Below are 16322 nucleotides of genomic sequence, written 5' to 3'. Positions count from 1 at the left end.
AAGTGTCCCATCCGTGTTTTTTAGTGCCCCAAACTCAACTTTCCGAGCAAACTTTTCAAACGCAAGTGTAGTACAAAATAACAATTAAGGCTTAGATTATTTAATTGTCTAACCACTTCATCAATTAGTTATTAATATAGTGATATATTTTGTTAGTTTAATTGGACCAGCATAAAAATTAGACCAAATTATGATAGTATTCAGAGTATCATTTTTTTTATAATTCTACACTATTTAACTTTAATTTTTTTTACATAAGAGCACGCTTTGTGCCGTAACAATTATGCAAAAGTTTTTATCAACTGTAATATGTATTTTGTTATTGTGTTTTAGGGAATTTATTGCTTAATTTCTATACGTGGTTTATTTATGTAATTTCATTTGACTTGGCCCATTTTGCTTTGACCTGTTTTAGCTTGACTTGACCCGTTCTATATTGACCGTTTATTGCACCCACTGTCTAAATTTTATGGATCCACCACTAATTTTGACCATCACTTTATGCCAATAGATCAGAAGGTCAATGACACCTTTTAGCCTTTTAACAAGCATATTCCAAATTCCAAATCAAAGTTGCATATAATATTATTAAGCTAATTAATTGTCAATGTACTAATTATGAATTGTTTTCTATTTATTGGTATATAATATATACAAAAAATCAAATTATAACGGGTCCAGTTAGATGCTATTACATATAAGAAATAATAATTTGTGAAAAGTGACAAAATTGAAAAGCTAGCTTATCAACAAACTGACAACAAAAACGTTGAAACTACTCCAAAAAAACATATCGATCAGATTAATTAAATTAATTACTAAGGTTGTAATAAGTTGGACAAACTGTCAAGTTGTAGCTGTTGAAAGTTGAAACGCATTAAGTGACGACACAAAGAACACGAATATAAATCCTAAATAAATATTAAAGAAATAAGTGCCATCGAAAAAGCTGTCACGACACATGTGGAATAATTTGATACTCCAGCTATAATATTTGCATGGATATTGTAAGGCCCCGTTACCGGTGCCCTACTTTAAACGTTGGATTTACTCATAAACACAGTTCAAAATATCAGAGTTAATAAAAACCATTCGAGAAATATTAAAACATTCAAACCATCATACTACAAACCATTCGCGGAATATTAAAACATTCAAACCATCATACTACAAAACCATACACAGTTCAAAATATCAGTCAAGATTTAAATATTACACTAGACATTTTTTACGTTTTCTTTTTAATTATTTTAGTTTTCATACTTTATCACTAACTTTGTTTTTAGGTAACTTATGACATTTGTACAGCAAGTGAGCGTATTCTAGTCTTTAATTAGTTCTTCCCTATAATAAATAGAAGAATAAAAAGTAAATGCAATACAAGTTTTGTTTTGCATACTTCCAATTCATAGACGCATTTGAACCTTGAGTACAACCCACTAAATCATTTACAATCCATCAACTGTTTAAATTTTAAATAAGTTGGACACATTTGTCTGGATTCGTGTTAAAATTTTTTTAAGATGCATAAATTTGTGAAACAATGAATTGGTGTTGAAGGTTTTTAAGATGGATAAGCTTATGAAACAATATATGGCTAGCTCACTAATGTCAAGTCAATTAAGATACAATTGTCAACCCATCAACAACACACTAACTTTCTAGCGACAGATTATTTGACTTATCTTAGTTATATTAATTTATACTGATAATTCTAGTTATTATAGGAAATGGTTGATCTCATTTGAGAACCAGTTTAACAAAAAAAAATTAAATTTTTTTACATATATGTTATATGTGAGTTACATGTACGGAAAAAAAAATTAGACATTGTTTTCCACATCGTATCAACTTTTTACATAAGTGTAATGAATATTTACATTACAGTAATCATTACACATACTTAAAAGATTATTTTCTTTCTACTGCATTATGTTTTAATCAGATTTAATCTCTACCGCAAATTTCTTAATTAATTAATTGTGTGGTTCATATTGGTTTTTAAAGTTCTTACAACTCATTAATTTCTTAAAATTTCATTCCCTTTATAAGTAATAGATACAAGACTAAAATATCCTCATATGTTTTACACATGTCATAAGTTAACCTTGAAAAATAACAAAGTTAATGATAAAGAATATGTATAGTGGAATAAAAAGAAAACGTAAAATCAGATGTCTAATGTGATTTTAAACTTTAAGGTTGAAACGTGAAAGCAGAGACAAACATAAATGATGTTTTCTTTACTTTTGTTAAATATAATAAACTCTAAAGTTATAAATCATTGATAAAATAACTCCTAGAAATCTAAAAAGATATTGAACCACTAATTTGACTATTAAATAAAACTAGATATACTACGCAGTTCTAATCATTTTTTGTTTTAAGATTTGCATAGGATGAAGCCAAAGTATGAGGGTCATGCAAAAATTACTTTATATATAATAACTCCATAAACGTTAAGATTTATAGAAGTATGAGGGAGATGGAGAAAACGATGGAAACCCTTAAATATTAATAATAATATTTACCTGCCGAAAGATGAATTATTGATTGAGAACAGTGCATTATAGAGAATACAATTAAACTCGTTACTCCCAAGAGAAAATACATGTGGCTATGTGAGGACGAACTTAAAGAATCTTATTTCTACTAATAATTAATCATAAGTTAAATAAAAAGACATTCTGTCAAGTCTATCAAGATACCAAATAATTACTAACTTTATTTCGAGAGTGTGATAGGATTGAAATTTTAGACACTAAGACAAGAATAACGAGAGGATTATCGGGTTGTATCGATCAAGACACGAAGGTCATGACACAAAATTTCTTTATTTTTCATAACTAAGAGTGTGATAAAACTGAAATGACAGACATCAAAGGTAGTTTTTCCGCATGAAATAGACAATCAATTATGAGTTAATTGCAAGTTAAACAAAAATGTCCCATTTAGAATCGACAAGTACAACAAACTATGAAAAACAAATTCCTGGGCCACAAAACTACGACGTAAAGGTGAAAAAAATGAGGAGATTCGTCTTCCATGGGTATAACTGATACGAGTTAGAGTAGCATCAGCCTAACACTTTTTTTAATCGTCTTGATTTAGCTTCAAAACCAAAAATGTGTTAAACTGTGGTTGTGAACTTTACATGCATATTATAAAATGTTGTTCAAGCTTAAACGAAATGCATTACTTTCAGATGCATTGATATAGTAAAGTACCACTTTGGCTCACGTGGTGATCGGTAGGTTTGACCCAATTAACTTTCTAGCTAAAATAAGTAAATCTTTTTGATAGTTTAACTTATCTCAATTGAATTCTGAATTCTTATTGATAAGCGTATTTAATCCTTTTACACAAAAGGACTATATATGTAAAATAGTAATTGTTACACCCCAACTTTAAGTGGATGAATAAAACAATTATTTTATGAATGGTTTGTTTAATAATGGAAAGGAAGATGGTAACATATTTACCTCAAAACTTTAATCATGGAAAGCCTAAAACAAGAACAACCACCATCTTTACCATTATTTGTCATTTTTGGCTTTTTGCTCACCAGGAAAGCTAGAGAGAGACCATCAAGAAGTGAAGATAGGACACAAGCACCCCGAATTATACCTCAAAAGAATGCATTTGTTTCCCAAGATATACAACATTTGAAGCACAAGCGCCCAAATTATACCTCAAAAGGTGAAGATAGGATGAAGAATATTGCTTGGATATTCTCTATCAAAGTGTTTGCTATTTCTCTTGTATGATTTTTGCTTATCACATACATAACTAACTCTATGTATAGTAGGCTCGGGAATTCTCAATAGAGCTTTGAAGATGGTAATATGCATTAGGATGAGAATGACTTTTGTGTGTAATGAGATTTATAAATATAAAAAATAGAAAATATTTTTAGTTGAAACATCTTGAACCTGGAGTGTTTCAACGGTTGCGTTTACACATGCATCATAGTTCTTAAACTTAAAGATTTTATAAGAGCATGCCAAAGAAACATAAAATCTTTCATACCCGATTGAGGTACCATATCCATACATAAACATAAATAAATTTTCTGAAAACAAAACATAACATAATTAGAGCCGAGGTGTCAGTCTTCTGCCAGGTACCCCTCGCCTCAGTGCCAGACATGCCCTTTATGTCACACACTCACTAGCCTAATGTGCATGCTACAAGCCAGACTCGCTGACTGAGTTATAGATTTCATAGCATCCATACATTCGTCAGTTACTAATGAAATAATAACTCATGCATCCTACAAGAGTACATGACGTAGTATCATACCATATATCTTACATTATAAGTTAAAAAGTTTATGTGCATGTTTGTTAAAATATATAATTGTAAAAAGTGACAGATCTTGAATATATAATATAGGTGGTCCGCAGAATTTTGAAAAATAATTTGGATGGGTTGGACTCATTTTTTTTCCAGAAAAATTACACCATTGAACAAAAAGGCTAGGTGGACGTGGCCCGGCCTAGCCCACACAAAGATCCGCCCTTGTTTGTAAATATATGTTCGTAATCTAGTGTGGTTATTATCATAATGAAATAATTTAGCTGCAGCCCGTGAATGTAGTAACCCCGTTATGAACAAACCACGTAAAATTCTTGTGTGTTGTTTCCGTCGTGTGCCGCTCTTTACCTAACATCCACATAGCCCTATAATTAAGACGGTTGAAACAGCACAACAACACATGCATCCCAAACCCAATTTGTTTAGACACCTAATATAGCACAACCGATCCCGTGACTACAACTAAACACCGAAGTTTGAAGAAATAAAAATATTGTAGATATGCTTGGATCGATCTCAAAATGATTGTACAAAAGAAATTCTTCTGGCAAAATTAAAAGCTGCATTTTTATTATAATATAATATCTGTGGGTCATAAACCTACAAGAACAAAAGTAGCAATATAAACAAATAAATAAATAAATAAATGAAGCACGACAAAAAGCTAGAATCGTTAAATAGCTAATGAATTAACAATATGCAAACACAACATGTCTCATAACTCGTAGAACCCTAACCTTTGTAACACTTGGGTCTTCTTAAGCTAAAAAAGAGTGATGGAGGAACATAGTGGAGCAAACATTATTAGAAGCATAAGTAGGGGAGTGGAAGAGGTGTTCTCAAGGGGCAGCAGCCCTTATCAGCGGAGCAGCCCGGGTTCTTTGGCGGATGAAGAGGCGTTGCGATGGGCTGCTTTGGAGAAACTGCCAACTTACAACCGAGTACGAACAACCATCTTCAAGAATTTTAATATTTCAGCTGATCTGCAAGACCGAACACCGTCTAAAAGGTTATTGCTAGATGTCGGGGAGCTCGATGCGAAAGCACATCAAGAGTTCATTGACAAGATATTCAAGGATGCTGAAGAAGATAATGGAAGGTTTTTGAAAAAGTTTAGAGATCGGATTGATAAGTAAGCCTTACACTCTATTATTTACTTTTGTTTGTCCTTCTTGTTCCTTTTTATGTGGAAGTTAGAATGATTAATTTAACTTACTCTAATTAAACCATTTTTAAAGATGTTTAAGATTGCCTTTAAGTTATTTGATTACTTGTTTTCTTAGTTTGGATGTTTCTATAATTATTAAATACTAGTACAAAAAGTTGAGGGCAAAAACAACTTTGAATAATAACTTTTAGGTAGAATTGTTTCTTTCAAAGAAACAAAGTGTGTGGTTATTATTGTGGGGGTGGGGTGTTCCATTGTGATGGTATTTTCGTTACTTTGACCACCCAATGGCATGGTGACACTTCACCTTAACCAAATCTATCACTAGTGATGGAATTTAGTGGGGGTGGGGGTGTGATGGTTTCAAGCGTGATCACCACCCACGAACGGTCACAATCCAACACCCACCCCACCCACCAACGTTAACTTTTCAAGGTTTCAAGCGTGATCACCACGCTAATGACCCCATGGTGTTCCACGCTCCACCAAGCTTGGTGGAAGCCCCATCACGCACCACCCCGTCCCCCTTATTGTTATTATTTTTAACCGCAAATGTTTTACATCTCTTACTTTTTACGGGGATGAACTCAAGACTTTACATCTAAGAGGCTTGTACCTTTGTATTTCAGGGTTGGCATCTCTCTTCCAACCGTAGAAGTTCGATTTCAAAACTTGACGATTGAAGCAGAATGCTATGTTGGTGATAGAGCACTTCCATCACTACCAAATGCAGCCAGAAATTTGGGCGAATCACTTCTCGGTTGCATTGGAATCAACTTGTCTAAAAAAACCAAACTCACCATTCTTAAAAATATCTCAGGGATAATAAAACCTTCAAGGTACATACACATACACATACACATACACATACACATACACATACACATACACATACACATACACATACACACCATAGTGTTCTCAGATAGAGGTCCAAACCAATTAAAGCATTTAGTTTATTAGTGACTGTAGGTAACTGTGAACCTTTTTATGTTACAGAATGGCACTTCTATTAGGTCCACCATCTTCTGGGAAGACCACTCTTTTGTTGGCTTTGGCTGGGAAGCTCGACTCTAGCTTAAAGGTTAGTGTGTTTCGATGTAAACACTATTTTTTAATAATAAAAAAATGTCACTAAAAATTATCATTAATGTCCTTAATAAATTGTATTTTGAATTTTTTTAATAATTAGAGTTAAGTATCATTTTAGTACATGTGGTTTGTCTAACTATGAAACTTGAGTACCATTTCTTTTTTCTTTTTTCTTTTTTTGCAAATGGCTACCTCAGTTTTCTAAAACTTGCAATTCTAGTATTTTTTCTAACCTCGTTTATTTTTCTCCGTTAAATCATGGGTAATTTGATAATTTCCTTTATTTATTTTATTTTCTCCATTCCTTTAATCATGTTCCCCTTTGTATCTTCTTAACCCTAAATCTAAACATCACCACCACCCCCTCCTCCCACAACGTATCTAAACCGCCCATCGATAAAGGGATTTAGATCCACCCAAACCTGTGATCCTAAAATCCGATTTGTGTTCACAGACCGAACTTAACCTGATCATAATCTGACTAACCCAGTGAGTAAAACTTTCAAAAACCTTACAAGTTTGTTAATCCCAAGAACCCTTGAAACCCCTATTTAACCCAAGTCAAGAGATTCTCCATGGAAGTGCACCTTCATCAACACTAGAAAACCCCTAATTTCGTTGAATTTGAGTCTCCATGATGAAGAACTGGAGTTGGGTTCATCTATATGTACAGAGGAGCAATAGGGGAAGACGACGGGAAGGGTATGTGGGTGGTGGTGGCCGAGTTTGGTTGTGCTGGATTTGAGGTGGTAGAGATGCGGTGGTAGTGGCGGTTGTGGTGGTGCCGGCGGCGACTGTGGTTGTGGCATGGATTTTCAGTGGCGGCGATTGTGGTGGTTAACTGGTGGTGGTTATTTCGCGACGTGGTTAATCTGCGGTGGTAGATGGATAGCAATGATGGTTGACCTTCGGGTCAAGCCCTAGATACGAGTAAATCGGTTTATCTCACACATGAAATCAGAATTATTGCGGTGATTGTTTGCAATGGTTATGGTGGTGGTTAGATATAGATGAAGAAGATGGGTCTATTGTGTGTGAGATTGTGATTATGGTGTATAGAATACAAAGGGATAGAAAGAAGACAATATAATAGAAAGAGAGGGGAGAGGGAGAATTTGATTAAAAGAAAATAGAAAAATAAATAATATAATAAAATTATCAAATTATCACTGACTTAACGGAGAAAAATAAACGAGGTTAGAAAAAGTACTAGAATTGCAAGTTTTAGAAAACTGAGATAGCCATTAGCAAAAAAATCAAAAGTGGTATTAAAGTTGCGTAGTTAGACAAACCACATATACTAAAATAACCCTTAACTCTAATAATTATAATGATGGTATTTTTAAAAACTTTGCATAGATAAGTGTAATTCTATTTTATAGGAATATATATATAAGTCGGCCCATAGCCCGGTTTATCTTTATATTCCAATACTTTTTACTAGTAATGACATTATAACTACTGTAAAACATAATCCTTTTATCATAACAGGGCATTAACTTGCCATTGATAATCCAAGTCACCATTGATCTTAATTGCCATCAAAGATCATTTTCATGTAACATTTCCACCAGCCATACAAATCCGAAGGATTTTGACCAAGGGATGAGCCCCTTGACCCCATCAGGGGTGTTACACCTTGACCAATCAAGGGCGTTTTCCTAAATCAGCGAACCCCTCAAGGAGACAATGCCCTTTGGAAATGGACCGTTGGGCTGTGGAGTTTCTAAAGAGGAGACCATTGCAATTTAAAAACAAATTGATTTTTTTTTTTAATTTTACAAATAGCCTAACTATAACACTTATTTTGTTTTGTTAAAGTCCACTACCTATGTGACAGTAACGTGGCACGTTACTAACTAAACCACAACACATAATCTAATGCTGGAATTGATAAAAGTAATACACATTTCTTATTAATTACTTCTTACTGTTATAATATAATGAATATTAATAAGGTTTGGGAGGTTTATTGTTTATTGTATATCGATTATCTATTAAATATTATATTTTTAATCATTTACCCGTATAGTACATGGGTTTCAAACTAGTATTAAGTATTAGTGCCTATCTAAGATATATCTATTGCATGCGTCACAAAATTAAAAAAAGCATACATAAAATTTAAAAATATATAACTCAATTTTAGAGGATTGTCCTATTTGCATTATTGTGTTATTTTTATATTCGGATCAGATTGTTTATTGTATATCACTTATCTATTAAATATAATATTTTCATCAATTACCCATGTACATGGGTCTCAGACTAGTATAAGTATTTGTGACTATCAAGAGATCCCTATTGTGTCATAGAATAAAAAAGGCATATACAAAATTTAAAAATATATCACACACTTTTATAAGCTTGTCCTATTTGCATTCTTGTATTACTTTTAGATTCGATTTTAGTCCTTAATATACTAATCGGATGGGTGGATGACTCGATAGAAGTCATGCTAATGCTAGTGTGACGCTTTTCATAAGGCTATATCAACTCAGAAATTAACATACTAAACTCGAGGTTGAAGGAGAGATCACTTACAAGGGTCAAAACTCAAAAGCTTACTTAAATTGTACCACAAAGGACCCAACCCTTTAAATTGCTTCACATATAATATTTATAACTGATTTTTATTAAAATCAACTAAATATGTTAAAAATATTAGTGTGAAAGCAATTTAAAGGGTTGTATCCATATAACAAATACACACCGATAGTAAGTTACTTTACCTAGGATGCTGATTTCTTATATAATAAGTTAATGTGACATTAATAGTTGGTGCTCTAAGTTTTTATATAAACATTTGAAATAAAGATAGAGCATTATTTGTTGTTCTTCAATTAAGTGTAGAATATGAGATGTAACTAAATCAACTCACAAACATACTAAACTCCAGGTTGAAGGAGAGATCACTTACAATGGTCATAAGCTCAATGAATTTGTACCACAAAGGACGTCTGCCTACATAAGCCAGTATGATGTTCATGCCGGAGAAATGACCGTTAAGGAAACTTTAGATTTCTCAGCACGATGCCAAGGAGTAGGAACGAGAATAGGTAATGCCTTTTGAAAATAATGATGCATTATATCTTAACACAAACAAATACCATGTGTAATGTATTAATGATATAGAATTGCTGTCGGAGCTCGCAAGAAGAGAGAAGCAAGTAGGGATTTTTCCCGAGGCTGACGTCGACCTTTTCATGAAGGGAACTGCCATAGAAGGAGATGCCAGCAGCTTGATTACTTACTACACTCTTAGAGTAAGATAGAGCTTTTCAAATTCTATTAATTACTTTAATCATGATTTAATTTTTATTAATATATGAATATGTTTACGAATCAAAATTTCGATTGTTAAATGAAAACAGATATTGGGCCTAGATATATGTCGGGACACATGTGTGGGTGATCCGCTGAGGCAAGGAATATCCGGTGGACAAAAAAAACGAGTAACCACAGGTTTAGTTCCCATCTCTCTCTATATGTGCGCGCGCGCGTGCGTGTTTTGTGCAAGGTTGAAATGCTTAATGTGTGATATATCATGTAAAATGATAGACAACTCTAGTACTCAATATGGTATAACTATATAAATTTACACTAACGAAGAAAATAAATCAATTTACATAAACAGAGAAATAAAAAAATCGTAATACGTTTGTTATTTATGGTAATCTTGCATTGTATGTTTGCTCTAAGTCATGTCAATGTCAGTTGTTTATATTCGACTTAACTGTATTAATATTATCAAACTAAAACAGGAGAGATGCTTGTTGGGCCAGCAAAAACTTTGTTTATGGACGAGATATCTACAGGTCTTGACAGCTCCACCACATTTCAGATAGTAAAGTGCTTGCAACAAGTTGTACACTATACTGATTCAACAATCTTGATGTCCCTACTACAACCCGCACCCGAGACTTTTGATCTTTTCGATGACATAATATTACTATCAGAGGGACAAATTGTGTATCAAGGACCACGAGAAAATGCACTTGAATTCTTTGAGGGGTGTGGATTTAGGTGTCCAGAGAGAAAGGGCACTCCTGATTTCTTACAAGAGGTATAAATTACCATTAATTAATAACTAGCAAACTTAATATAAAATTCATCAATAGATTTTCATATATCTTGATGGTGCCAGGTTACGTCTCGAAAGGATCAAGACCAATATTGGGCAGATAAAAGCAAACCATATAAATATGTCCCGGTATCTGAATTTGTTGAGCGGTTCAAGCAATTTCATGTGGGTGAGAAGCTAAACAATGAGCTCTCGGTACCTTATGACAAAAACCAATCCCATAGAGCCGCTTTAGTCTTCAAGAAATACACTGTGCCCAAAAGGGAGCTGCTTAAGGCGTCGTGGGATAGGGAGTGGTTAATGATGAAAAGAAATAGTTTTATATATGTTTTCAAGACTGTACAATTCATAATATTAGCCTTGACAGGGACGACGGTGTTTATTAGGACTAGAATGCATTCGAGGAACGAAGAAGACGGTGTAATGTATATTGGGGTACTTATATACAGCTTGCTCCTAAACATGTTTAATGGTTTAGCTGAAATTACCTTCATCATAATGAGACTTCCTGTAATTTTCAAGCAAAGAGACCTTATGTTCTACCCACCATGGGCATACACACTTCCAACATTCTTGCTTCGTGTACCGATAAGTTTGTTAGAGACTAGCCTTTGGATGGCCATAGTATATTATGGTGTTGGCCTTGCCCCTGAAGCTAGCAGGTAACAAATACTACTGTAGTTGTACGAGTACGATGACATTTTTTTACCTTTTTATCACTAACAAGAATATACATTTTCATTCATGTGTAGGTTCTTCAAGCACTTGATATTGGTTTTAATGATCCAGAATGTTGGAGGAGCATATTTTAGGCTTATTGCTGGGATTTGTAGGACAATGAACATTGCAAACACAGGCGGAACCCTTGCGCTCTTCTTCATATTTCTTTTAGGTGGCTTCATTCTTCCTAGAACTCAACTTCTTAGTTGGTGGGAGTGGGGATACTGGATATCACCGTTGTCATATGGCTTTAAAGCATTTGGAGTAAATGAGTTCTTTTCGCCTAGGTGGATGAGCAAAATGGTAAGTTACTAATTCTTAACCCAAACCAAACTTCTTTAAAAATGAAGTGTCTGAATTTAATAATCTTGATGTTCACAGAGTATGGACAATAAAACAAGATTAGGCACGGCAATACTAGAACTCGTGGATATCCCAAGTGACGAAAGTTGGTTTTGGATAGGTTTTGCTTCTCTTGTAGGTTTTTGCATAATCTTCAACATCCTTTTCACTCTTTCCCTCATGTATTTAGATCGTAAGTTTTTCGTAACCTCCTAAAAGTATTAAAGAGTGTTACCCGTGTAGTTTAACCGGTTACTAACACTTGTTAGTTCTCCAATTAAATTACCAGCCCCTGGAAAACCACAAGCCATCATCCCCAAAGAAACATCCAAAGGAGTGGAATCTAAAAAAGGTACCCGTCAACAACCAAGATTCAAAATAATCATAAGTAAAGGAGAAACAATTTCTCTTATATGCAATTGATAGAAATTTGCATACAAAAACACATGTTTTACTATTTATGATATAAGTATATATGTTTGTATGACTTTTGTAGACGGATCCTCAGAAAAAGAACTCGTAAGAAGTCAATCGAACTCTCATGATTCTAAAGCTCCTAAGAAGGGAATGGTTCTTCCGTTTACTCCATTTTCCATGTCATTTGATAACATGAACTATTATGTTGATATGCCCCGAGTAAATTCCTCTCTCTTTTACATTGTTCTCAATTTAAAACGGCCATTTAAAAATTTTACAATAATTGTAGAGTAATGTTCATTTGGAAATCCATTTGTTATTTATTAAACAGGAAATGCGAGAACAAGGCGTGACGGAAAATAGGTTGCAGTTACTTTGTGAAGTAACCGGTGCATTTAGGCCTGGAGTTTTAACTACATTGATGGGAGTTAGTGGAGCTGGTAAAACGACATTATTGGATGTTTTAGCAGGAAGAAAGACAAGTGGTTATATTGAAGGAGATATACGAATATCAGGATTTCCAAAGAAACAAGAAACATTTGCAAGAATATCAGGATACTGCGAGCAAACCGATATCCACTCTCCCAGTATCACTGTATATGAATCTTTGATTTATTCAGCTTTTCTTCGTCTACCAAAAGAAGTCAGTGATGAAGAGAAGATGGTATATTAAATTTTACTAAATCAACTTTGAATAAGCAAGATGCTAAGAAAATATGATAACTAATATATAGTTGCTTTTACTACTTTTTAGATTTTTGTACGCGAAGTAATGGAGCTTGTTGAACTAGACAATCTCAAGAATGCAATAGTGGGACTTCCAGGAGTTAGTGGTTTGTCAACCGAACAAAGAAAGAGGCTAACAATTGCCGTAGAACTTGTTGCTAATCCTTCAATAATTTTTATGGATGAACCGACTTCTGGGCTTGATGCAAGAGCAGCTGCCATTGTAATGAGGGCTGTTAGAAACACGGTTGACACAGGGAGAACTGTTGTTTGCACCATCCATCAACCCAGTATCGACATCTTTGAATCCTTTGATGAGTTGCTACTATTGAAAAGAGGTGGGCAAGTAATCTATGCAGGACCACTAGGCAGATATTCCAAAAATGTTATTGACTATTCTGAGGTATTTTACTATACATTAAAATGTTTTAGTTGATATATAATATACTAAGATAATAGTAAAACAATATCATACAATCAGGAAATTCCTGTAGTTTCAAAGATGCCGGAAAAATACAATCCAGCAACGTGGATGTTGGAAGTCACTTCCAGTGTCGTAGAAGCTCGACTTGGGATTGATTTTGCTGAGCACTTCAAATCATCAGTCTTGTATCAGTAAGTTTTTCTTATAAAAATCATAAAGTAATAGAAAATCATCTAAATATTGTAAGTTATAATGACACATGTGTATGTATTAACTATAGAAAGAACAAGGATTTGGTGACGCAGTTAAGCACGCCTCCTCCAGGAGCCACCGATATTCATTTTGGAACACAATATTCTCAATCTACTTGGGGACAATTCAAGGCTTGTACATGGAAGATGTGGTGGAGTTATTGGAGAAATCCTGATTATAACCTTGTACGTAACATCTTCACGTTGGTTGCGGCACTCCTGGTTGGAATAACATTTTGGAAAGTTGGTGAAAAAAGGTCACACTAAACACTTGAGCATAACAACAAATATGACAGTGTTATGGAAAGCAAAATTTCTAATACTTAATCTTTATTAATATTTTCAGGGAGAGTAGCAACAATTTAACCACAATCATTGGGGGCTTATATGCTGGTGTATTCTTTGTTGGTATGAACAATTGCCAAACAGTGCAGCCGGTAGTAGCCTCAGAAAGAACGGTCTTTTATCGAGAAAGAGCAGCTGGAATGTATTCAACTTTACCATATGCCTTTGCACAGGTTAGAGTTTGAATAAGTTTAACATGATTAATTACAAGAAAGATTTATCCATTGTTTTAAGTTGCTTCAAACTAATCGAGACACGTTATTGCTATTCATCCAGGTGATTGTAGAGATACCATATGTATTTGTTTCAACAACATATTACAGTTTAATAGTGTACGCCATGGTGTCATTCGAATGGTCGGCGACCAAATTTCTTTGGTTCTTTTTCGTCAACTTCTTTTCGTTTCTATATTTTACATATTATGGATTGATGACTGTATCCCTCACACCAAACGAGCAAACAGCAGCGGTAGTAGCTGTCTTATTCTACGGGCTCTTTAATTTCTTTTCAGGGTTTTTCATCCCAAGACCGGTAAGTCTTAACTAGTACTAGTTATATTTTCACTTATTATTATTGTATAATGATTAACACATTGTTGAATTAATTTCAGAAAATCCCAAAGTGGTGGGTATGGTACTACTGGATTTGTCCCGTAGCCTGGACTGTTTATGGATTCATCGTCTCGCAATATCATGATGTTGAGAACCCTATCAAAGTGCCTGGGATGCCATTTGACCCGCCCATGAATTGGTATATCAAAGAATATTATGGTTTTAGATTAGATTTCATGGGTCCTGTTGCAGTTGTTTTAGTCATGTTTTGTGTGTTATTTGCTTTCATTTATGCCTTCTGCTTAAGGATCCTGAATTTCCAAGTGAGATAAACATACATCACATATTTCTAAATATGTTTAAATTTTTCAACTAGAACTTGTTGGTTTTATTGTATTATTTTCTTATTGTTTAATATTAATGTCTATGAGATCATAATGGGATATTGTAATTCAGTATATATATTTAGTATATTTGATATATATATATATATATATATATATATATATATATACACTAGCTTTTAGCCCCCGTATTACGGGGTTTATTTAGGTTTTTGTTTTTAATTAATTTTATATTTTGTAATGATTTGTTTATATTTTTTAACGTAGTTTTATTTGATTTGGATACAAATATATTATTTTATCACGTTCATTATATTTTTAACGTTTGGGCTCTTTCAAATTTTCAATTGAGATGTGTAGGCTTTTTAGATTTTTAACGAACTAATATAAACGAACATGAACATTCAACTATTTAAACGAACAAACATGAAAACGAATCTTTGACTGAACCTGGACCGACATATCAACCGGTTTAAAAACTTGTGACACGTAGGTGGCTAGTGAACCCACCTTCTTAATGGATCGAGTCACTGTAACTGGCCCACTAAGATAAATCGAAGTTTATAAACGTTCTTAGATGGACATGCATATGGTGTTTATGAAAACTTCTCAATTTGAGACTTGGTGTGGCTGAGTGCACACAAAAAGTCAAGGTAATCAATTGTGGTCAGGTTGTACACCAGACCATGGTCCATGGCCCGGTTTGGCTGCACATGTCCTGTTCTACATAGCTAAGCGGTGTTGCTTTAACATGTGATGCGTTTGTAATTGGTTTTGCCTCGTTGTCACATGTTCTTGCTGCATGATTAAACATCAAATTACAAAAAAATAGTCTATAATATAAATCTATGTAATCTAACCGGTGGTCATGATGGCGGACCTGATTGCAGCTAGAGTCTAATCGGGATGCAGGGTTTTTAGAATCCCTACAATACCCAAAGCATGACGACATGACATTGAATTGCTTAAAACGCAATTATATTGAACTCTACGCACATCAAAATCTTGAGTTGTTGGTCCTTGCCAAACCTGTTTCTTTGCTTTTCTTCATCCCAAATAAGATGATAATTTAAATAAGAGACCTAACAAAGATATTAAAAATAAATAACCAAATTGACCGAAAAACAACATCGATGACAAAGCTAAAATTCATGCTAAACTTCATTGTTATTGTTATATCAATCACATGTTATTCCATTAGTAGTGGCACCTTGCTTGTTTGGATTTTACGCTTTTGCCCCGATGAAGATATGGCCATCTAAATGCTCCACTTAGATGGCTCCACTGAATCATAAAGTAGAGATTACACGGGAACTATCAAACTCCAAGTGACATCAGCTTACACAGATGTATAAATCACCATACATTAATTTTGTCTTCTTAAAAAACTACATTCATATATGCACAAAGATCAAACACATAACCCTCGAAAGTGTTCAGTTTCTTTCAAGGATAAGCAACTAATTACTATTAGATTCAAAGTATTATAAAAGGATGAAGAACTGGTCAACGCATTACACCAGTCAAGTTAGGTATCGTTG

At 33.9% G+C, this 16322-nt stretch overlaps 1 protein-coding gene across 1 annotated transcript; it reads left to right on the top strand.

Annotated features, from left to right (window-relative positions):
* Window positions 1–4933: 4933 nt before the first annotated feature.
* On the top strand, window positions 4934–14867 carry LOC143567945 (ABC transporter G family member 35-like). The gene is made up of 19 exons (XM_077054220.1): window positions 4934–5449; window positions 6115–6324; window positions 6485–6569; window positions 9477–9636; window positions 9713–9843; window positions 9952–10042; window positions 10342–10643; window positions 10725–11323; window positions 11414–11684; window positions 11763–11916; window positions 12013–12075; window positions 12220–12359; window positions 12472–12804; window positions 12895–13269; window positions 13348–13481; window positions 13571–13798; window positions 13888–14059; window positions 14163–14417; window positions 14497–14867. Exons 1-19 carry the CDS (start codon window positions 5094–5096, stop codon window positions 14767–14769), a joined length of 4332 nt encoding a protein of 1443 aa, XP_076910335.1. The 5' UTR covers window positions 4934–5093; the 3' UTR covers window positions 14770–14867.
* Window positions 14868–16322: the final 1455 nt, after the last annotated feature.

The sequence above is a fragment of the Bidens hawaiensis genome, unplaced genomic scaffold (genome assembly GCF_021521415.1).
Source record: "Bidens hawaiensis isolate Kalapana, Puna unplaced genomic scaffold, B.hawaiensis_p1.1 tig00023714_1, whole genome shotgun sequence".
Classification (NCBI taxonomy): Eukaryota; Viridiplantae; Streptophyta; class Magnoliopsida; order Asterales; family Asteraceae; genus Bidens; species Bidens hawaiensis.
Note: the sequence above shows the minus strand (reverse complement) of the source record. Positions and strands in the feature narration are given on the sequence as shown.

What these genes read in the sequence shown, in the direction of transcription:
- LOC143567945 (XM_077054220.1), top strand. Translation starts at nt 5,094, where the DNA reads ATGGAGGAACATAGTGGAGCAAACATTATTAGAAGCATAAGTAGGGGA. An exon ending in AGGAGTAGGAACGAGAATAG is followed by an intron (nt 9,637 to 9,712) that starts GTAATGCCTTTT and finishes TTAATGATATAG; the next exon opens with AATTGCTGTCGGAGCTCGCA. An exon ending in TTCCCTCATGTATTTAGATC is followed by an intron (nt 11,917 to 12,012) that starts GTAAGTTTTTCG and finishes TTAAATTACCAG; the next exon opens with CCCCTGGAAAACCACAAGCC.